At 40.8% G+C, this 23,903-nt stretch overlaps 1 protein-coding gene across 2 annotated transcripts in view; it reads right to left on the reverse strand.

The window, feature by feature from the left end:
• Nucleotides 1-925: 925 nt before the first annotated feature.
• Nucleotides 926-23,903, reverse strand: part of LOC120940616 (cadherin-9-like) — a 253,777-nt gene continuing 230,799 nt past the window's right edge. Inside the window, exons 9-11 of one of the 2 annotated variants that reach the window (XM_040353569.1) lie at nucleotides 17,889-18,006; nucleotides 17,546-17,797; nucleotides 926-1,862 (exon numbers count right to left, since the gene is read on the reverse strand). In XM_040353569.1, coding sequence (XP_040209503.1) covers nucleotides 1,381-1,862; nucleotides 17,546-17,797; nucleotides 17,889-18,006 — 852 coding nt within the window. In that variant the 3' untranslated portion in view covers nucleotides 926-1,380. The other variant, XM_040353570.1, reaches the window with a different exon arrangement.

The raw sequence follows: 23,903 nt of genomic DNA on the forward strand, positions 1-23,903 counted from the left end.
ATACAGTACACTGTAATCTTACAAATTACATTACTGTATCAAATTATTTCACATCCCTTTTGTCCCTAATGCTTTATATTATAAATGCTGTTCTTTCTGCCTGGAAACTGGAGATTGTCCATAGCAAAGAGTGTTCCTTTACATCAAAAGTGGTTTTAGAGCAGCTAGAAAACAGTGATAATAAATTAGAATCACTTGCAGAATTGAGCGGTAGTGATTTGTGGGGAAATTCGTCATCAAACCCTGAAAGTAACGACAGCGACAATTCTGCAACTCAGCAAATTTCATTGTTTTTGATTTGATTAGATTATTGAATAATTATTATTATTATTATTATTATTATTATTATTATTATTATTATTATTATTATTATTATTATTATATTATTTGTTATTAATATTTATAGTTATTTACTATATTATCATTTATAATTTTGTGTTTCAAACTTTATCATACCTGAGATTTCTAATAGACTTGTTTGGACAGATTTAAGTGTGTTATTCCTAATAATTACAGGCCTACAATATAAAATGCCAAATTTCCATGCAATCATTGTACCGCACTGAGCATCAAAAATCTGACATAATCATACCGCCAGGGAGGTTAAGTATACTTCCTACATTTTAAAACGGGTATCCACAATGTTCCTTTTTAAAAGCCCAAATGAAACATTCATGCACTAAAATCTGTGCTAGGCCACACCTTACAATTGCATTATACCCATTATAGTTTTTGTTATTTTAAATACCTTATCTGTTATAGTGTTGTCTATACTTACTAGTCTTTAAATGATAACCCGTCATGCATTTTTGCTCTTTAGTCGGCGAAGAAAAATAATTCTCTAGTTTCAGATTTTTTATAATTACTTCTTAAATCTAAGATCAAGCAATTTTTGACAAGGATGAAGAGGTGACTCTTTAAAAAGTACTTTTATTACAAATAATTTTTATTTCTCAAAATACAAAAATATAATTTTACATGTACAAAAATAGAATGAACATAGAATCACACACTCTCATTGAATAAATAACATAGTAAATATTATTTTAAAATAAACATTATCCATATCTCTGTTTTGGTTTGCTTTTTTATGTAAATGCTTGTTCACTGTATGTGTATGATTTATGTAAAATAGGGGTTTTAATAAACTAAAATATATAAAGTAACTAAAAGATAGTATGGTAAAGGCACACAACAGGTTTTTAGCATTTTTGTTTTACCATACACTTCATTAAAAATGCATTACTGTTACTTAATTGTTGTTTCAGGTATCAAGGGTAGCAAAATAGTTATGAACATATCTACAGCATTTAAATATGTGGAATATGTTACTTACAGCAATCTATTTTATCTTTAATATTGATAACTGCATAAGCCTCATTAATCACTTTCATCACCTCCATATAAATCTGCCAGCTTTTTAAATCGTGGCCCCCACTCATTTAGATAATGATAATTATGATTTTCTTCAGGTGCAGGTGATTCCAAGGAACTTAAAGACTCAGCAATGGAATCATTTCCTTCATAGGCATATGTTGCAAGAGAATCATATGGAGGTGCAGTTGCATCTGCATCATTTTCTTTTAGTCTTTTTTGAATGAAATCCTGTACATCAACATTTTCCCACAGAGGAACTGCTCTTTGTATGTGGAATATAGTATCAGGGATAATATCTCTTCTAGGTTTATTTTCCTCTCTGGATTCAGGATTTCTTAATGCACCAATATCAAAAGCTTGAGTATCCTCTTCACCTCCTCCTTCATCATTATAGGTCACAACATTATCTCGCACATCATCCTTTGATACTTTAAATGGCTCTTTTTTTCGTTGCCTCTTTAAAGCTGCAAAGAGGATGACTAATGCTGAAATGTTAAAATAGAAAAGAAAATATTTATTCCAACAGAAAAAATGATTACATTGTTTTATACATTGCCATCATGTCATGCTATTGCTAGTAAGATTATATATATATATATATATATATATATATATATATATATATATATATATATATATATATATATATACTGTAGATATTGATTCTATGAGTAACTGAGAGTTATTTCACATAAACAACATACAATATATTACTCATAAGATTTTTGTTTTAACAGATTAAATAACAAAACATCCCACATGGGTAAGCAGACAATCTTGAGAACTGAGAGTTATTTTAAGGGATAAGTCCACCCAAAAATGATATTCTGGACGGCTTTCTCTTTCTCTTGAGGGGGCGAGCAGGAGTGTCAGGACACCCACTAACACACAGCTCCTTTCTCTATCTGCAAAGTAGAGAGTGCCCTGACACTCCTGCTCGCCCTCTCCCCCCTTAAGAGGCTTTCTCCACACCAGGGAGAAAGCCTTGCATTATGGTGTGTAGTTACAGACAGAAGAACAGGAAGTGAGGATTTCTCAGAAGAAATAAGGACATTTGAAAGCAAAATGGAAGGATGAGGTAAGTGAAGGAGGACTGCACTTTAGGGGAAACAAATACCATTACAACCCCTTTAAGTTCCAGGGTTTTCTGGAACCACTGAGATTGGTTCCCACTCTCAATCCTATTTCTTAAAAAAATTATATTATGGAAATTAATGGAACAGAAGGTTCTGAAACACATAAAGCTGGTTGGGAAAACATAAATAAACAGGTAAAGGAACAGAGTTTGGAATCAGGGTAGAAGGATCTTGCTGTTGGACTATCTAAGACAATTGGGGCAGAATCAACCTACTGGGATCCACCTATAAACACATATCCCTTTAGAGATTGACTAAAAGTGAAAAATACATTTAAAAATTCAGAAATGTAATACAACTCTACTTCTAAGGCCCCGTACAGACGACCGAACATGTCTGCTGAAACTGGTCCGCGGACCAGTTTCAGCATACATGTTCGGTCGTGTGTAGGCCCGAGCGGACAGGATTCCAGCAAACATTTGCCCGCCGGGCCTTTTCCCAGCGGGCAAATATTTCCGGGCTTGTTTTAAAACAGCCCGCTGGAATCCTGTCCCCTCGGACATGTTCGGTCGTCTGTACAGACCTACCGTACATGTCCGAGCGCCCGCCATCCCTCGCATGCGTCGAATGACTTAGACGCATGCGTGGAAGCATTTAACTGGCAGGCCCTCCCACGTCGCCGCGTCATCGTCGCGGCGACGGCGCGGACACGCCCCGCGTATTGTTTACGCGCGGATTTCTGTATGATGGTGAGTACAGCCACCATACAGAAATCCCCGGGCAGACATGTACGGTGAAAACGGTCCGACGGACCGGTTTCATCGTACATGTTTGCTCGTCTGTACCCGGCATAATATGCTATACAGGCTAAAAACATAAGAATACTTCTCAAGCACAACTGTATCATCCTTGAACAGGAATCATATTCTAGGAAATAGAGGTTGAACTTGGATGATGCCATAACAAAAGTAGCGCTAATCTTCTGGGGTGAAGGAGAGATATAGGCATTGGGAGAGGGTGTAATGTGATCTCAATTTAAAAGATAATGAATAGCTACAAGCCTGCTATTACCCTGCAGGCCTGTGCCTAATATGAAAAAAAAATCTGATTATTTGTAACTGTCTGTTCCCCTTCCCGCTGAGCGTACGCATATATGCGTCCTCGGCTTTCGGGGGTTATACCGGGAGGCACTCTGCAGGCATCATCCCGGTACCATTTTTAGAGCTGGCAATCGGCTTTCCAGGCATAACAACCAATGCGGCTAAAAGCCACTCGGTTGTTATCCTGGAGGAGCGGGAGGGGACATCCCCCCTCCTGTCACCTCCCGCTGCTCTTACCGGGCCTCTGTCCCACCGGGAGACTCAATCCACGATCCGGCACTTCCGGAGCCTAGTGAAAGACTGGAGCGAAGCCATAAATGGCTTCATTCCAGTCTCCTGAATGTAAACACGGAAGCAACGTCACAATGTCACTTCCGTTTTACTCGGCTGCCAATCGCGCCGGATATAAAAAAATATACGGTATTCAGAATCGCAGTTTTTGGCGAACTGAATACTTTGAAGTGTAATGGAGGAATTTGGGGTCTTTTAGACCCCCAAACTTTCCATAAAGAGTACCTGTTACCACCTATTACTGTCACAAGGGATGTTTACATTCCTTGTGACAGCAATAAAAGTGATATTTAAAAAAAAAAAAATAAGAAAAAAAAATTAAAGTGCACCCGTCCCCGTGTGCTCGCGCAGCAAAGAAAATGCATACGGAAGTCGCTTCCGCGTATGTAAATTGTGTTCAAATCACACAGGTGAGGTATTGTCACGATCGTTAGTGCAAGAGCAATAATTCTAGCACCTGGTAACCGTAAAAAAAATTAAAGCGTCGCCTATGAAAATTTTTAGGTACCGTAGTTTGTCGCCATTCCACGAGTGCGTTCAATTATAAAGCGTGACATGTTTGATATCTATTTACTCGGCATAACATTATCTTTCACATTATGCAAAAAAACAAAAAAATTGGGCTAACTTTACTTTTTACTTTTTTTTTAATTCATGAAAGTGTCTCTTTTCCCAAAAAGTTGCGTTTAAAACACTGCTGCACAAATACTGTGTGACATAAAATATTGCAACAATCACAACTTTATTTTCAAGATTCTCTGCTAAAAATATATATATAATGTTTGGGGGTTCTAAGTAATTTTCTAGCAAAAAATATGGATTTTAACTTGTAAACACCAAGGGGCAGGTCCACATACATCTGCGCCGGGCGCAGCGTATGTAAGATACGCTACGCCGCTGTAACTTACTTTGATTTGGTTTTAATCCTCAACAAATTTGCGCCATAAGTTACGGCGGCGTAGTGTATCTCTCGCGGCGCAAGGGATCGGAATTAAAATTCGGCGGGTAGGGGGCGTGTTTCATTTAAATGAAGTGCATCCCCGCGCCGAACGAACTGCACATGCGTCCGTAAAAACTCCCAGAGTGCATTGCTCCAAATGACGTAATTGTTTTCGACGTGAACGTAAATGGCGTCCAGCCCCATTCACGGACAACTTACGCAAACGATTTCAAAATTTCAAAATTATACGCGGGAACAACGGCCATACTTAACATTGAGTACTCCACCATATAGCAGCTTTAACTATACGCCGGAAAAAGCCGAACGGAAACAATGTAAAAAAATGCGACAGCCACTCGTACGTTCGTGGATCGTCGGAAATAGCTAATTTGCATGCTCGACGCGGAATACAACGGAAACGCCACCTAGCGGCCGCCGAAACATTGCATCTAAGATCCGACGGCGTACTAAGGCGTACGCCTGTCGGATCTAACCCAGATGCCGTTGTATCTTGTCTGGGGACCCTCCCTCCTCATTGGCTCCCACTGCTGTCAATCACAGCATGTGAACCAATGAGAAGAAAGAGGGGGTGAGGCCAAGCCACAGCTCTGTGTCTGAATGGACAAAAAGAGCAGGGGTACAGGATGGACCCTGCTTGAGTGTCCCCATTGCAAGTTGCTTGCTCTGCGGGCACTCAACAGGAGGGAGGGGCCAGGAGCACCAGTAGAGGACCCAAGAAGAGTAGGATCAGGGCTGCCCTGTTCAAAACTGCTGCTTAGAGCAGGAAAGTATGTCATGTCTGTTATTTTATTTGTTTACATATATAATTTGCCTTACTAACACGTTAAACTCAGGACATTTTTGGGTAATGAGTGAGTAAAGGAACACTTCTGTGTAGCTCCTGCTCAGGCAGAGAAAACTGGGGGGACATACCTCAGCCACAAGCAACAGAGACACTTCCCCAAAAGCAGCCAAACACAGATTTTGAGAGGGTAATTAAGATCAGGAAAGAAGACACATGTGAGGGAGCAGCAGAAAATGCTAAGTCCTAGCACCAGCAGATGCTGATGAGCATGTGTGGGCTTTAACCGAACAGCTCCTCCCTTTAAAAAAAAATTAAATTCTATCTTCCCTCCACTCCTCACTGCATAACTCACCCAACCTACCCCCAGGGTTGTTTTCAGGTCTCAGGGCACTGTTGATTGGGACTACAGTAGGGCATAAAGCAGCCAATTTTGGAGCTGCCCATGAAGTCTGGTGTCTCCAAATTGTTTTATTTTCATTACCAGCCCATTATTGTTTTTCACAGCCTCCATGTGGGTCCTGTCAGCTGCTGGGGTTTCACCTAAGATATCTTCATTGTTTCTGTTTTTTGCCGTGGATTATCTGCAGATGAATGTTTTACTTGTATACTGAGGGGATGTCTGCATGCATTTATGGCTGCTCTCTCACCCCAGCCAGTGGTATCCCTTAGGTATGGAGCATTACTCTAATCTTTATAGACACTCCTGTGGTTGGCAATAACCTTAGATTTTGGGGGATCTTAGCTTCCTCTCTAGGCTTTTTTGTTCTGTGTTTTATTCATTTGTTGGTTTACAGTCTTTTCATAAAATCACCACAGGTTGACTACCTAATGATTTATTTCATACAGTGGTAAAGGGCTCTGCTCTCCTAATAAATTCCATATGATGTGGATAGACCTCTGGTGGCTTAAACCCTAGATGTTGCAGGAAACCCATTTCATGCTGACCTTAGGCCCAGATTACCTCAATCTTCTTATATTCAGTGGTTCCTAAGCCACTTTCCTATTGAGAGGACAAAATGTGTGGTGGCTATTGGACTATTGCTATACACCACTCATGTCCTATGTTATTTTCAATTCCAGGTACAATAGACAGGCTACAATGAGTATATATATCTATAAATATAGATCTATATCTATAGAAAATCTATAGATCTATATCTATATAGATATATATCTATATATATAGCTCTCTCTCTCTCTCTCTCTCTCTCTCTCTATATATATATATATATATATATATATATATATATATATATATATATATAGAGAGAGAGAGAGAGAGAGAGAGAGAGAGAGAGAGAGAGAGAGATCTATTGCACCCTCCTACGTAGGTGCTAGGATGAGTGTATAACAGTTTTCGATTTCTCTGCTTAACAGAGAAACAGTGAGGTAAATTTAATTGCTGTCTGCTTAACAGAGTGATAGTTATTTGTGGCTAATGTAGTGTGCTCTGGTGATGCACATGCTGTCTTGAAGTTTCACTGTGTCATAGCAACTATGGAAAGTGCTGGATTGTAGGTGGAAATCATGAAGATGAGAGTATGAATATTTATACAGCCCTGGCCAATTACAAGGGGAGACACGCCTAGGCAGGCCTGTATTTATATTCAAGAAGCATGTGGGCTCTTGGTCTTTTCCAACTGATTTCACCAGGCTGGGGAAAAGGCACTTCCTCCCCCAACACTTGCTGCCATATGGTCTCAGGTAGGCGACCTGAGGGCCTGAAGTCTGCAGGGCTGACCCTACCATAGCTGACAGAGGGAGAGTCTACAATTCATCTGGTCTGGTATCACTTAGGCATGTGCATTTCGTTTCGTTCTGAATCGAAATTCGGACAAATTTTTCATTATTCGGATGCATACGAATTCCCGAATTGCAATATTAATGAATTTACCGAATCCGAACGAACGTTTTCGATTCCGAATCGAAATTCGATCGAAATTAAAAAAAAATAAAAAATAAATTCGATCGGAATTCGAAAAAAAAAAATTTGAATCAAATTCGAAAATACATTCTATTCAAAAAGAGACTATTTGTTTTCGAATCCGGTCGAAATATTTTCGAATTTGACCGGATTTTTCGAAATTCGGTCGAAAACGAACAAATTCCAAAAACGGTCGAAATATTTTCGAATTCGACCGGATTTTTCGAAATTCGGTCGAAAACGAACGATTTACGAAAACACATTTAACACATGTAACAAATCTAACTTAACGAAATTAATTAAATAACGAATTAAAACGAAATGAAACAAAACCAATTTTTCCCTTTTGCACATGCCTAGTATCACTCTCCTTGACACACAGATCAAGAGCCTTGTGAGTACAGAAACTTGAAAGAGCCTCAGGCTCCGATGAGAGTGGTCCGACGGACCGTTTTCATCGGTTCACCGCTGAAGTGGCCCGATGGTCTGATGTGCGTACACACCATCAGTTCAAAATCCGATCGGGTCAGAACACGGTGACGTAAAACACACGGCGTGCTGAAAAAAATTAAGTTCAATGCTTACAAGCATGCGTCAACTTGATTCTGAGCATGCGCAAGTTTTGAACAAATGCTTTTGTGTACTAACCATCGTTTTGGACCTATCGGTCAGCGGTCCATCGGTTCGATTTTAAAGCAAGTTCTATAAATTTTTGTCCTAAGGACAAAAGACCGATGGGCCGTACACACGGTCGGTTTGGACCGATGAAACTGAACTTCGGTCTGTTTTCATCGGTTTGGACCAATGGTGTGTACGCGGCCTCAGACAGTTAATTCCCCAATTGTTCTAAGTCACCTATGGTCCACACAAAAAGAACATTGGCTAATGTTCTTAGAGCTTTGTCCAGGACGGTCCATTACTTTTCTAAGAGACATCAGCGTGCAACGTTCAATTTGGAAGTATGCCACCATATCCCGTTTTTGGTTATAACATGACAAAATGTGGAAAATTTCAAGGAGTATGAATACTTTTTCAAAGCACTACTATATATATCTATATATATATATATATAGATAGATATGTAAATATATATATATATATATATATATATATATATATATATATATATATGTATATATATATATATATATATATATATATATATATATATATATACATATATATAGCTTATTTTTGTTTGGGAGCTGTTGGATTTTGCTGAAGGTGTTTTGCTGAAGGAGGGGACTTTAAGTTCTGAGCCTTTCCTGGATACCTCATCGGGGAAATATGTCCTGTCTTCTGTAGCTTCTACCCATTTTAATAGGTCCTTGCATAGTTTACTTGACCACTGCACTACATCACATCATGTCCTAAAGGGATTTCAGATACTATTGGACTGTACACCTGTCATATTCTAGAACCAATGTTTCTAGACCAGAAATCATTTGACATGTTGCTTTCTGTGAATATATACCAAATTAATATTTAGGATCGTGCTTGAGCTCTCATACATTTGAAATGTCAAGTGTCTTAGTCCAGGGAAGGGTCATGGGGGCTAAAAGAAAATGTGTTCAATGACATAGGGATAGAGTTATAGGGGATACTGATTTTCTAAGATTCCCCCTATCCAGGCATGGGAGGAAGATATTCAAGCATTGTGTACTATTTCCCAGTGGATCATGGCATTTCGTTATTCATACGCCATATCCCACTGTGTTAACCATTAGGCACTCACACAAAACCAGTTATACATCACCCCATACCGCATTGCACAATATTCCTCCAGCAAATCCTATTTATGCTGTTGGGAAAGTTGTCAGGTTGGCAATCTACTCCATATCCCCTAGACTTATACAAATCTATGTAGCTTCTGGTGGAGTGTGTTCCAGCTTCTCTCCAGTGTCTCTGTAATTCCTACTACTCGAGAACCGGCCTTGGCAATCCTAAATCTAGGCATTTATAATTTCCCTCCTGATTATTGAAAGATAGTTTCTAGCACCTTACTGGTGGCCAGACTTACCTTCATGAGATGCTGGAAAGGGGAGCTGTTGCTCAATGTGTCCGTGGTCATTTTGTGTGGTTAAAAAAAATAGAACAACAAACATGTCATGCCTACCTGCTATGTGCAGTGGTTTTGCACAGAGCAGCCCCAACAATCTTCTTCTATGGTCCCCCACTTGCACTCCTGGCTTTTTCCCATTGATCAGTGCCCCCAATAGCAAGCCGCTTTCTATGGGGCACTAGTGCCTGCTCACTCCCAAGCCCTGCTTTATGCATCCATAACACACAGAGCCACAGATCAGCCCAGCCCCCACACTCTCCTTATTGCCTCTATGGCTGTAATTGACACCAGTGGCAGCCCATAGCTCCCTCTTCTGTCTTAGCCAACGAGGATAGGGAGTCCCGGAACAGCTGAAGCTCTCGTGCACATCGCAGGATTGAGAGGGGGCTCAGGTGAGTACTAGGTGGGGGTGTGGGGGAGCTGCACCCAGAATGTTTTGCATGAAAGTAAAAAAAACGTCAGCCTTTACAACCACATTAATAAGTTTGTTTTGCAGATTGATCAACAATAGGGATAAGTGAAAATGAGAATTTTTGGTTCGCTTAAAGTTTGGAGAAAATTGTAACAATTTGTTAAATGTTGTCATTTAACCACTTCCCGACGGCCGTACGACTATTGACGGCTGCGGGGTGGTTCTACTTCTCTGAGCCGCCGTCAATTGACGGCAGCTCATTTCCGCGTTCCCCGCGCGCGCTCCCGAGCGTGCGGCGGGGAACTTCTGTTCTGGCCGTGTCCCTTGGACACAGCCAATAACAGATCGCGGTAAATAGCCAATCACAGCGGCTATTTACAGTGCGATCTTTCCGGCCAATGAGGGATGATCTCAAATGTAAACATATGAGATCATCTCTCATTGCCGTCTCTCCCTCCTCACACAGACAGCGCGTGTGAGGAGAGAGAGATACTGTGAGTGAAAAAAAAACGATACAAAGTCTTACAAATCACTGCCCAGTGTCCAATCAGTCCCACCAGTGCTATCAGTGCCACCAGTGCCACCAGTGCCACCAGTGCTACCAGTGCCACCAGTGCTACCAGTGCCACCAGTGCCCATCTGTGCAATCTGTGCCCACCTGTGCCCACATGTGCCCATCTGTGCCCACCTGTGTACACCTGTGATCACTGCCGCCTCAGTGCATATCAGTGCCCACCTGTACCACCAGTGCCACCTGTGCCCACCTATGATCATTGGCCACCTGTGATCAGTGCTGCCTCAGCGCACATCAGTGCGTATCAGTGCCCACCTGTGCCACCAGTACCACCAGTGCCACCAGTGCCCACCTGTGATCAGTGCCCACCTGTGATCAGTGCCCACCTGCCGCCTCAGTGCCCACCTGCCGCCTCAGTGCCCACCTGCCGCCTCAGTGCCCACCTGCCGCCTCAGTGCACATCAGTGCGTATCAGTGCGTATCAGTGCGTATCAGTGCACATCAGTGCGTATCAGTGCCCACCTGTGCCACCAGTACCACCAGTGCCACCAGTGCCCACCTGTGCCCACCTGTGATCTGTGCCCACCTGTGATCAGTGCCCACCTGTGATCAGTGCCCACCTGTGATCAGTGCTGCCTCAGTGCACATCAGTGCGTATCAGTGCCCACCTGTGCCACCAGTACCACCTGTGCCACCAGTACCCACCTGTGCCACCAGTACCCACCTGTGCCACCAGTACCCACCTGTGATCAGTGCCCACCTGTGATCAGTGCCCACCTGCCGCCTCAGTGCACATCAGTGCACATCAGTGCGTATCAGTGCCCACCAGTACCACCTGTACCACCAGTGGCCACCTGTGCCCACCTGTGCCCACCTGTGCCCACCAGTGATCAGTGCCCACCTGTCGCCAGCAACAATGTCAAAACGCCTCTTCTCCGTCCAGCAGGCATATACAATTATTGCCGCAACTGACGAGAGCAACGGGGAGCTCTCGTCTTCCGATTCCCAGCTGGATTCCAATTCGGACATAGTCTATGAACCAGTCTACAGCAGTGGAACAGCGACAGGCTCAGAGGGGGAAGATGGTCAGCCCGCCAAAAGAAGGCTCTCTGGTGAGGAGGCAGTGGCATCCACCAGCACCGTCATTCCATCCACCAGCACCGTCATGCCATCCCCAAATACAGAAGTGCCATCCACCAGCACCGAAGTGCAATCCACAAATACTGAAGTGCCATCCACCAGTACCGCAGTACCTCGGCAACAAAGGCCAAGGACCCATGCAAGCCTTCCCTATGCCCTTCATTACCCCCTGTGGCTTCCTTCAAATTCCGGAGAAGCCAACATTCCCCCTTTTACTGCCCAGCCAGGAGTCCAGGTGGACACAGAAAATTTTTCCCCAATTAATTTTTTTGATTTATTTTTAACTGAGGAACTGCTTTCTAGCATTGTGGCCCAGTGCAATTTATATGCCCAACAGTTTATCACCAACAATCCCACATCGTCCTATGCCCGTCCCTTCCATTGGAGAGACCTAACAGTGGAGGAGTTCAGGATTTTTTTAGGCCTCACCTTTTGTATGGGACTCAACCCAAAAAATGAGAAGCATTAATTTTGGTCCAAACGCCCCATTTATCATATGCCAATCTTTTCGGCAACAATGCCCAGAACCCGATATTTCATGATAATGCGGTTCCTCCACTTCAACGACAACACCCAGTGCCTTCCCCGAAACCACCCAAATTTTGACAGGCTTTTCAAAATTCGCCCCTTATTAAATAATTTTTCTGAATTATTCCCCCAAATATATACCCCGAAACAACACATATGTGTAGACGAGTCCCTCGTAAAATGTTGTGGCCGACTGAAAATAAAGCAGTTCATTCCAAGCAAAAGAGCCCGCTATGGGGTGAAGGTTTACAAGCTATGTGAACGAGCCACAGGGTACTTGTATTCCTTCCTGGTCTATGAAGGGAAGGACACCCAGCTGAATCCCCCTGATTGCCCAGACTACTTGGGAACAAGTGGAAAAGTGGTTTGGCAACTTATCACCCCCCTCCTGGATAAAGGATACCACCTATACGTGGACAACTTCTATACGTCTCTTCCCCTGTTCCACAACCTTCATCGGAAGCAGACCCCGGCTTGTGGCACAGCAAGAAAGAACAGGAAAGGCTTTCCTCAAAGCCTTGTGAATAAGAAGCTGAGGAAAGGGGAATCGGCGAGTCTGCGCAAAAAGGAGGTTCTTGCAGTGAAGTGGAGGGACAGAAGAGACGTATACATGTTGTCCTCCATCCACAACGATTCCTTTGTAGAAACCCGCAGAAGGCGTGGCACCACCATCCAAAAGCCAACATGTATCCGGGACTACAATTTATTCATGGGGGGGTCGATTTTAACGACCAAATGTTGGAACCATATCTGGCCACAAGACGCACGTACCATTGGTACAAGAAAGTAGCTATTTATTTTTTTCAATTGGCCGTCTACAATTCTTATATCATTTATCAAAAAATCCACCCAAAACCCCCTACCCTTCCTTGGCTACCAGGAGGAAATTACCACTTCCCTGATATTCCCGAACGACCTGCCCCAAAACATTCGATCAGATGTTCTAAGTAGACTCTGCGAACGACATTTCCCAGATAAGGTCCCTCCCACAGCATCAGGCCGACGAGCTCAAAAAAGATGCAAGGTGTGTTCCAGTGATGGAGTCAGACGAGACTCAGCTTACTATTGTGCCGAATGTCCTTCCCAACCCGGCCTCTGTATAACTGAGTGTTTTCGACGTTACCATACCAAACTAAATTATTAATCCTCCGTTCCTGCCTTTACTCACCTATACACCCCTTATGCCACTGCCTGCCCTGTAACTGACCCCGGCTTGTTTTTCGACCACGATTCTGCCTAACGATTCTGTAATGCCTCTGCCTGATCTGGAACTGACCTCGGACTGTTTGACCATGCCTTTTGCCTGCCTCATGGACTGATCTTGTACCCTGCTACTGGACTAGTGGGAACACAGGGGTCTCACATATGTGAGGGGCGCCAGAAAAGTTTTTCTGGATGAAGAAAACTTTTTTGTTTTCTCATCCTAGATTAGGGTCTGGTTGCCCGGAGGCTTCAAAGAGATTTGGGTGGGAGAAGCCTCTACCCCTGTCCCCATTCTGTCCTGAACGAGGCCCTACTTCTGCCTGCTGCCTGTAGGACTTATGCCATCATGCCTCTGCCTGTTGCATGAACTGACCACCTGCACTAATGCCGCGTACACACCATCACTTTATGTGATGAAAAAAAATGACGTTTTTAAAAACGTCACTTTAATTGACTGTGTGTGGGGGAAAACGTTGTTTTATGTCTTGTAAAAAACGACCAAAAAAAATTGAAGCATGCTTCAATTTTATGTGTCGTTTTTCAAAAGTGCACTTTTTACTTCACAGAAATTGACCGTGTGTAGCAAAAAACTTCGTTTTCTAAGACGTTTTTTCATCCACGCATGCTCAGAAGCTACTTATGAAGCAAGCTTCAATGGTAAAACGTGGTGGAACGTAACCTCACTTTGCAAGATCATTGTGAGAAAACGATGGTGTGTAGGCAACTTCGTCTTTGAAAATTGAAGTTTCAAAAACGTCATTTTTTACTTCACAGAAAGTGTCGTTTTTTTCCATCACATAAAGTGATGGTGTGTATGCGGCATAACCCTGAAGGGACAGTATCCCTGCCTGGACGTTGCTGACCAAGTCCCTGCCTGCTGCCTGGACCAGTGCTATCCTGATGTGTAGAACTGCGCTACTATTACCACAGGTAATCTTTTGTTTTTTACACTTTGCTCAGCATAATGTATTTTGGGATGTAATTCGAGGTATGTGCATGCTATGTGTCTCTGGAACACCCGACAGTGTTCCTTGCATGTTGGATCTCTGTATGTGGTCAGGCTGTGTAGAAGTCTCACACATGTGGTATCGTTGTACTCAGGAGGAGTAGCAGAATTTATTTTGGGGTGTCATTTTTGCTATCTAAATGCTATGTGTTGGAAATATCTTCTAAATGGACAGCTTTGTGTAAAAAAAATGCGTTTTCATTTTTTTTCCACATAATCCAAAAACTTGCTGGAAAAAAATAAACCGTTCAAAAGACTCATTATGCCTCATAGATTATACGTTGGGGTGTTAGCTTTCCAAAATGGGGTCACTTTGTGGGTAATTCTATTGTCCTGGTGTTCCAGGGCCTTCAAAAGTGTAATAGGTAGTCAACTAGTTAGATGTGCAATTTATGCTCCTAAAACCCCTGATGGCGCTCCCTGCATGTTGGGCCTCCGTATGTGGCCAGGCAGTAAAAAAGTCTCACACATGGGGTATCGTTTTACTCAGGAGGAGTAGCAGAATGTATTTTGGGGTGTCATTTTTGCTATGTACATGCTATGTGTTGGAAATATCTTATCAAAGGACAACTTTGTGTAAAAAAATGTGTTTTCATTTTTTTTCCACATATTCTAAAAACTGCTGGAAAAAAATAAACTGTTCAAAAGACTCATTATGCCTTATAGATTATACGCTGGGGTGTTAGCTTTCCAAAATGGGGTCACTTTGTGGGTAATTCCATTGTCCTGGTGTTCCAGGGCCTTCAAAAGTGTAATAGGTAGTCAACTAGTTAGATGTGCAATTTATGCTCCTAAAACCCCCGATGGCGCCCCCTGCATTTTTGGCCTCTGTATGTGGCCAGGCAGTTAAAAAGCCTCACACATGGGGTATCGTTTTACTCAGGAGGAGTAGCAGAATGTATTTTGGGGTGTCATTTGTGGTATGCACATGCCATGTGAGAGAAATAAGCTATTACAATGACAATTTTGAGAAATTTTTTAAATGAAAAATACAAATCTTAATTTTGCAAAGTATTCTGGGAAAAAATTACAACTTCAAATATCTCACCATGCCTCTTACTAAATACCTTGGAGTGTCGACTTTCCAAAAAGGGGTTATTTGGGGGGCATTTGTACTTTCCTGGCTTCTTAGGGTCTCAAGAAATGAGATAGGCCTTCAGTACATCAGGTCTGATCAGATGTGACAATTTTTTATGATTTGCACTATAGCTTGTAGACTCTAAAACTTTCACACAGACCAAATAATTTCCAAAAAATTTGGGTTATTTTTATCAAAGACATGTAGCAGTATAAATTGTGGCCAAAATTTATGAAGAAAAATTAATAATTTGCAACATTTTATCACAGAAACTAAGAAAAAATCTTTTTTTTTTCAAAATTTTCGGTCTTTTTTCATTAATAGCGCAAAAAATAAAAAACCCAGAGGTGATCAAATACCACCAAAAGAAAGCTCTATTTGTATGAAAAAAAGGACAAAAAAAACATTTGGGTACAGTGTTGCATGACTGAGTAATTCTCATTCAAAGTGTGAGAGCACTGAAAGCTGAAAATTGGTCTGGTCAGGAGGGGTGTTTAAGTGCCCAGTAAGGAAGTGGTTAAAAATTAGATTTAATAGGAGATGTTGTATTATTTTTGTGGTTTTAAGTGTTTCTTTAAATGATTATATTTTTAAGCTTTAATTTTTTTAACAATGATTTTAAGCATTTTTCTACATGCAAATTTAGAGCACTCAGCAAACAATACAGTGGCAATAGTCACTGACATGGCTTTGTTCATTGCACTGGGCTGGTGCTGATGTTTTTTTTTATATTAAAAAAGCCAAGTGATCACATCTTGATAAACAAAGTCATCTCCAGTTCTGAGTTTAGTAACAAAGCCATGTGATCTCTATGTAAATTGCTGACACAGACATGGCTTTTTTTTAACAAAAGCATTGGATCACCACGTCTTTGCTGACATAAGGATTGTGTGGCTTTATTAGAACACAAAACAAATTAATATAGGGTTAACGTTGAGTATAGAGTTTGGGTCAGTTTTACCTTTATGCCGACGTTTTAAATCATGAAATAAAACAACGTTTTTGAAACGTAATTTTCAAAAACGACGTTGCCTACACACCATCGTTTTTTTCAAAATGCTCTAGCAAAGCGCGGTTACGTTCAGCACTCTTTTCCATTCAAGCTTTATAAGCTTCAATGGAATAGCTTCATAACTTGCTTCTGAGCATGTGCGGGTTTAAAAACGTTGTTTTGCCCACACACTATCATTTTAATTGACACAAAAAACAACGTTTTGAAAAATGACACAAAAAATTCAAGCATGTTCGAATTTTTTTTTGTCGTTTTTCAGAAGACATAAAACAATGTTTTCCCCACACACGGTCATTTTAAATGACGTTTTTAAAAACAACGTTTTTTTCATCACAAAAAACGACCGTCTGTACGCGGCATTAGAATTGTGGTAAGTGTTTGGGTTAGTGTTAGGGTTATCTTTGACTTGTTTATCAGCAACACTATTGATTACCATGGTGGTTCTGACCTGCTTTGTAAAAAAAAAAAAAAAATCAAGCAATTTATGAAATTAATTTCATTAAGTTCATCTTGTATCAGCAGGTGGCTAATGTCATTCAAGTTCACTCATCCTTATGTATTGGGTGGCCATTCAGTTTTCGTATAGCCATATTGTTATTGTTATTAGTCTTCTTTTAGATAAATATCAGTAGCTTATTGTAGCTTATTGTTTAAATTTAATTTTGAATGTAGTCTCCTGATTGTTTGTACAATTTCTTTGTAGGCACACATTCAATTTACTTTGAGTTGTGTTATTTTCTTCTCATCCAGTCTTAGCTATTGCCTATTATATCACTTTACTTTGTGCACGTTTCCTTTTCAAAATACCTAATGTGAAGCATATGTTTTTTTTGTAAATGCTTATTGTGATGCATAGTTCAATAAAATGCATACAATATATAATAAGGTGTCAACATGTGTTATTGTCTCCTTGCCTTTGTTAGAGTCATCTTATATAGCCAAAGGTGATATTCTGGCATAAGTGTGTGTTGTATAATTTCACAAGCACATCTAAACTCTCACTAATGTCCTCTTTAATTATCAAGCACAGTTACAAACATACTGCAGTAAATGGTTAATACATCATTAGTAACTTACTCAGAAGAATCAATATACAAAGTAAAATTGCAATTAATGCTCCAGTGCTCAGTCCAGCTGGGAGTAAGAAGGCTTCTGCATTGCATGACAGCACATTTCCCTTCTTGTCACAGGCACATACTTGTATAGTTAACGTTTCAGTGCTACTTTGAACTGGGTAATCATTGTCAAAAATAATTATTGGCAATGCATATGTGCTTATTTTATTCCGGTTATATCTGTTTCTCTTTGTAAGGATACTTGCAGTGTTGTCTGTAATTTAGAACAAACAGAAAAAAATAGGGGTTATTTGAGTAACAAAAGCAACATGTTCTAGCAAACATAAAATGTAAGCCTTACTTACCTTTATTGTCTAGGACTGTAAAGTTTGGATTGACAGAAAATTCTGGAACCATCTCAAAGAAAAAAGTATGTCCTCGAAGAGGCTCATCTTTGTCTACAGCACTTACTGTTTGAATAAGCTGTGAACAAACAAATATTTTAAGAATAAAGTTGCAGCCATATGCCTGGGTCATACTCCTTATAGTAGACAAATACATGTATTGAGTTAAATTTACTAAAACAGTATTCAATATATAGTAGCAATACACAATTTTTAGTGTCATAGGTGTGATATATGTAGATGCTCCTAATGAATCAGCAAAGGTAAAACTAGTAAGGTGAGATAAAATTTACAGCATTCAATGCACTTTGCTCAATACACATGCTCTATTAGTTGTTTTTTATTTTAATGTTCACTATGTTTACTTCCACTCTAATCAGTGAAAAGTAAAATAAAGGGTAGTATCTTTAAGGATTATTTTGGGAGAAATACAAAGACTGATATTTCTTATGCCATGATGAAAATGCCTGTCTTGCTTTCTGTTGTTTCAGTACTCTAACACTGACTGTGAGTAACTATGCAGGTTAGGAAGTTAGAGTGAATTCAGAACTCATGATCAGCTTATAATAAGCAATCTAGAAAATACTCAGCTCATTGGGTCGGTTTTTCATTTAGGCAATTAGTATTTTCAGAAAGAGAGGGTAGCAATGGCAGCCACCATACTTCCTCAGTACTGGCTTTCTTCAAGATACAATGCCCTTTAGTGAGGCTGAAAACAAATAATCCACATACATGTTACTTTAGGAGCACAATGTCTTTTTGGCATACAAACAAGGAATAGACTATTTAGTGGGACCTCAGAAAAATGCATTATTGCCTGTTTGTTTTCCATGTATTGTAACAATTGCCCAGTTGTTGTCTACATATTGCAGTGCTTGCCCATTTGTTTCCCATGTTTTAAAATGATTGCCTGTATTTGCTTGAATATTATCATAAATGCTAATGTTTTAACTGTTTTTTTGTAACAATTGTTCATTTGTTGCCTGCATATAGTCATATTTACAATTTGTTGCCCACAATTGCCTGTTTGTTGTCTGTGTTGTTTTTTTTTTCTAAGTATTATCAGTCAGCACTTTGTTTGGAGGACTATATTACTGTGATTTAACCACTTGCCGACTGCCTTTCACAGATACTGTATACACCTGTACATTGGTCCGTGCATGAGATAGTGTAGGCGTGCGCGTGAGTCCGGCGGACTAAATGTCCCCTGACCACCTGCAATTGTGGTACATGTAAACAAGGTGGATCCCCGTTCTGACAGGGGACAACATTGACATCTAATAATAATATTAATTATACATTTTATTTATTGTGCCCTTTTCATCAAGGAGATCTCAAACTGCTACAGGTTAAAAACAAAAAAGAAAATAAAAAAATTGCTGTTTATACAATAAAAAAAACACATCTAAAATCTGTTGTTCCTAGTTATCAGGAACAGTGATCTCTATGTTGTCCCGGTAAGCCCATCCCCCACACAGTTAGAACACACCCAGGGAACACAGTTAACCCCTTCCCTGTCAGTGTCATGTATACATTGACCAGTGCATTTTTTTTAACACTGATCACTGTATTGTGTCACTGGTCCCCAAAAAGTGTCACTTATGCCGCGTACACACGATCGGTCAATCCGATGAGAACGGTCTGATGGAACGTTTTCATCAGACCAAACCGATCGTGTGTAGGTCCCATCGGTTATTTATCCATCGGTTAAAATTTTTTAAACTTGTTTTAAAATTAACCGATGGATACCTAACCGATAGAAAAAAAACGATCGTTTGTAGGCACGTCCATCGGTTAAAATCCACGCATGCTCAGAATCAATTTGACGCATGCTTGGAAGCATTGACTTTATTTTTTTCAGGCACGTCGTTGTTTTTTACATCACCGCGTTTTGACACGATCGTTTTTTTAACTGATGGTGTGTAGGCTGTAGACTGATCATCAGTCAGCTTCATCGGTTAATTGATGGAAAAATCCATCAGACCATTCTCACCGGATTGACCGATCGTGTGTACAGGGCATTAGAGTGAGATTTGTTCGCCGCAATGTCGCAGTCCCTTTAAAAATCACAGTCCCTTTAAGAACCGCAGATCGCAGCTAATTACCTGTAAAAACAATAAAAAAATGAAATGTCTTTAAATCTATCCAATATTTTGTAGATGCTATAACTTTTGTGCAAACCATGTAATATACGCTGATTGGGATTTTTTTGGGATGTGTATTATTAGCAGATTTCAAAATTGTCGCTCTTTTTTTATAGCGCAAAAAAGATGATCAAATACCACAAAAAAAGCTCTATTTGTGGGGAAAAAAGGACATCAGTTTTGTTTGGGTACAACTTTGCACAACCATGCAATTGTCAGTTAAAGTGACGCAGTGCCGTATCTCAATAACTGGCCTGGTCATTAAGGTGGTAAATCCTTTCGGGGCCGAAGTTGTTAATCCCATACATCTTTGAGCCCCTTACAATTTGTCCAAACACATCATTAACAGTTGTTAGAGGTGGCTTGACAAAATTTAGTTGGCTTGCAATACAACATGAAAAAGTTTTCTTGCAAGTATATTTTTATTAATTAGAGGCAGATTTTGATAACATTCAGTGAAAGGAAAATTACTCTGCTCATGCCTATTTCCCCTAGTTTTTTTTTTTTTTTTTAATGCTTACTATTAAGCTTTGACTTTTAGAAAAAAAACTATTTGTACACAAGGGTTCATATGTCTAGCTGAGATTAAGACATCAGATATTTTTTGGCCAATAATTTGTCCAGGAATCATATATTAGAAGAAAGATTGTAATTTCTTTACTTGCTTTCCTTGGAAAAACAAACAGTGATATGTTTGTTGGGCAGATACTAACTTTTAGCTTTAGATTAAATCAATAGTACTTGACAACTTAATACGATAGAGCAGTAAACTATAAGGAATAATTATCCAGGAAAGTGTCTGACTCAGTGACTTTTATACAAGTATGCCTGTAGAGTGTGAGTTGATAAATAAGGTAGTAGTGATGAATATACACTTCTTTTTGTAAAGATATTTTGCATTTCTTTTTTAACAGTACAACATAACCATAAAAAAATAAATAAAAAGAAAATGCCTTCATACACAAAGTCTTTTATGTGTCAAACTTAGGGTTAGGAGTTCAAATAAAAAAGTTGCAATACCACAGTAAGTACAAGGAGGAATACCATACATACAGCAGATAATTTGTATATCAATAGTTACTACCAGATTATACAACACCACATTCCAATTAAAGGAGCGTATGCGTGAAATGAATACAGGGCCACAAATGTTCTAATTTTTTTGTGCTCAAAGCTCCTAGATATATTTGAACAGATTAGAATGACCCTGTTGTTTCTATTCAGTTAAAGAGGGAGAACATGGTTCCTTCCATGTTAACAGTATGACCTTCTTGGCATAGAAATATAAAGGCGCATGCGCGGAGGACTCCGGAATTGCTGCTTAAGCCTGGAGCTCCGCTTCACCCTGGCTGATCGGCAAACCATCTAACTGCCTGCAGCTATCACGACGGTGATTGACCACCCCATCTCACAGGGGACACCCCAGGATCACTTACATGATTAAGGGGTCAACCAGGAGGGATTTACGGCCGCGATTAAGCCAAGAACTGGACCCGCTCGGATCCAAGATGGCGGCCGCATCACAGGTAGGCTCCAAAATGGAGGAGGTGATGCCTGAAATAACAGCCCTTTACCCCCCACTGGCAGCACCAGGTCCTGCAGTGAGTAATGATCACACAGAGGCACCATCCCTGGCTTCCACGGAATCCCTGATAGGACACACCATGGAGGATTTACTATTCTCCCCTCAGGGACACAGTGAGGACTACCCAGCTTCTCCTCATCAGCCTGGGCTCCCTCACAAAGACTCTCTCATCAATACAGTAGACCTATACAACAAATTATCAGAGCTACTGGACAGGGGTCTGACTGTCACATCAGCTAGAATTACGAGTGAACTTAAGGCTGATTTTCAGAACCTAGGGGACAGAATAGAGGCTATGGAATACAAGCTAGATAATACAGTGGCCGCGAGCAATCAATATTCTGACCATATCCAGCTCTTACAGGACCAATTGGACACAGCCATCTCAAGGATCAATGACCTGGAGAACAGATCACACAGATACAACTTTAGGATGAAGGGCCTACCGGAAACAATTACTGATGTCTCAAAAGCAGTGCAGGATTTTATAAAAGACCTCATCCCTGGCATACCCCCACATAATTTGGAACTGGATCATGCTCACAGAGCGCTGAGACCCCCACGGAAAGATGGAGCCCCTAAGGACATAGTAATTAAACCACACTTCTACTCTGTAAAGGAGGAGATCATGAAAAAATCTCGCGCACAAGAATCTTTGCTCTGCCGAAACCATCCGGTGCAGATTTTTGCAGACATCTCCCCATCAACCATCCAAAGAAGGCGGGCGCTGAAGCCACTGCTGAATGTCCTCACACAGAAAGACATTAAATATCGATGGTCGATCCCTGCTCAAATTCTCCTTTAAATCCAAGCCATGCTCATTCTCCAGCCTGCAAGAAGGGGATAAGTTACTTCTAAGTCTGAGGCTTATCATGCTTGATCCACCACATACCCCCTCAACCCCCATTCCGGGAGCCACCAAACATCAGACGCTATCCAGCCCTGTATCACCAATGTGGAACAAAAACACCTTCAAGGCCCCAAAGAAAGGAAAACCTCCCTGAGTCGAGATGTACCAGAATTGCCTTTCTTACACACTAGACTCAACCAGATTCATATAATTCCTCCGTTTACGCATTACTTTTTCAGGACACTTGTAAGTTGGATTACTGTTGATATAAAGATAATAGTGCAGTGCAAAAAGTGAATACAACTAATAAACCACATTAAATAAAGTGAAATCATACAACACTCTAATATATCAGCATAAAAAAATATTTTTAGCGTGAAAAATAATAGATAAAGTCCATAAAGTGCTTAGGTGCAGATGAAATCCAAAACGAAAAATAAATAAAGTGCAAAAAAGTCCAAAATGTGATGTCCAGAGAACCTCCACCAAATAGCAGGAATGGCCTCTCACCTTAATACCTCGACCTACAATAGGTCACAAAGCATGGGATATAGAGAGAACCTCCTGTTCTCACAGAGACAGCAATCAGGTGCAGCAGCTCAGCATCAATATGACAGACTCACTCAGGAACAAGGTAAGGCAATCAGGGCATATGAAACAGAAAGAAGGGATATCTAGTGCTCTCTGAAGCCAAACCAATACATTTATTAAAAGGTTAAGAGATACACTCACATGTAAAAGCACTCTTCAGTGAGTGCAACGAATATGCATAACAAGGATCAAAGCATGAAGCAGCCTGGATCTCACATGGGTTGACGATCGCGGGTGACGTCACACGTGGCCCCTCCCCCTTTCCCAGCCAGACGACCACCTAGTTTTCTACACTTTCTGAATCAGGACTCCTGAAATCCAGGAAGACATCCTTCACAATCAACCACCTGGAACCAAAACCTGATCCAGATGAGTAGTAACTATAGTTCCTTGCCCGCAGCCAATACTTGAAAGAACTTCCTACGCAACGCCACACACATCTGCGTTTTCTGTCCTTGAATCATTAACGAGACGAACACCCTCATACACACCTTAAATTCCCTCAGTAACACTGGACCCCTAGCATCCCATTCTAAACCCTTACCCATTACAGAATGAGTTAGATCTCCATGGGGCAAATCCACAAAAAACCTGCCTAACTTAACTTTTAGCAGTTAAGTTACACTGGCGGAAAATTTCTACCTAAGTGCCCGATCCACAAAGCACTTACCTAGAAATTTTCGGCTGTGTAACTTAAGTGCCTCCGTCGCAAGGCGGTCTTCTCATCCAGGGGGCGATGACAATTTAAATGAGGCGCGCTCCTGCGCCGGACGTTCTGCGCATGCGTGTGACGTCATTTTTCCCGA

Source organism: Rana temporaria, chromosome 5, assembly GCF_905171775.1.
Source record: "Rana temporaria chromosome 5, aRanTem1.1, whole genome shotgun sequence".
Taxonomy (NCBI): Eukaryota; Metazoa; Chordata; class Amphibia; order Anura; family Ranidae; genus Rana; species Rana temporaria.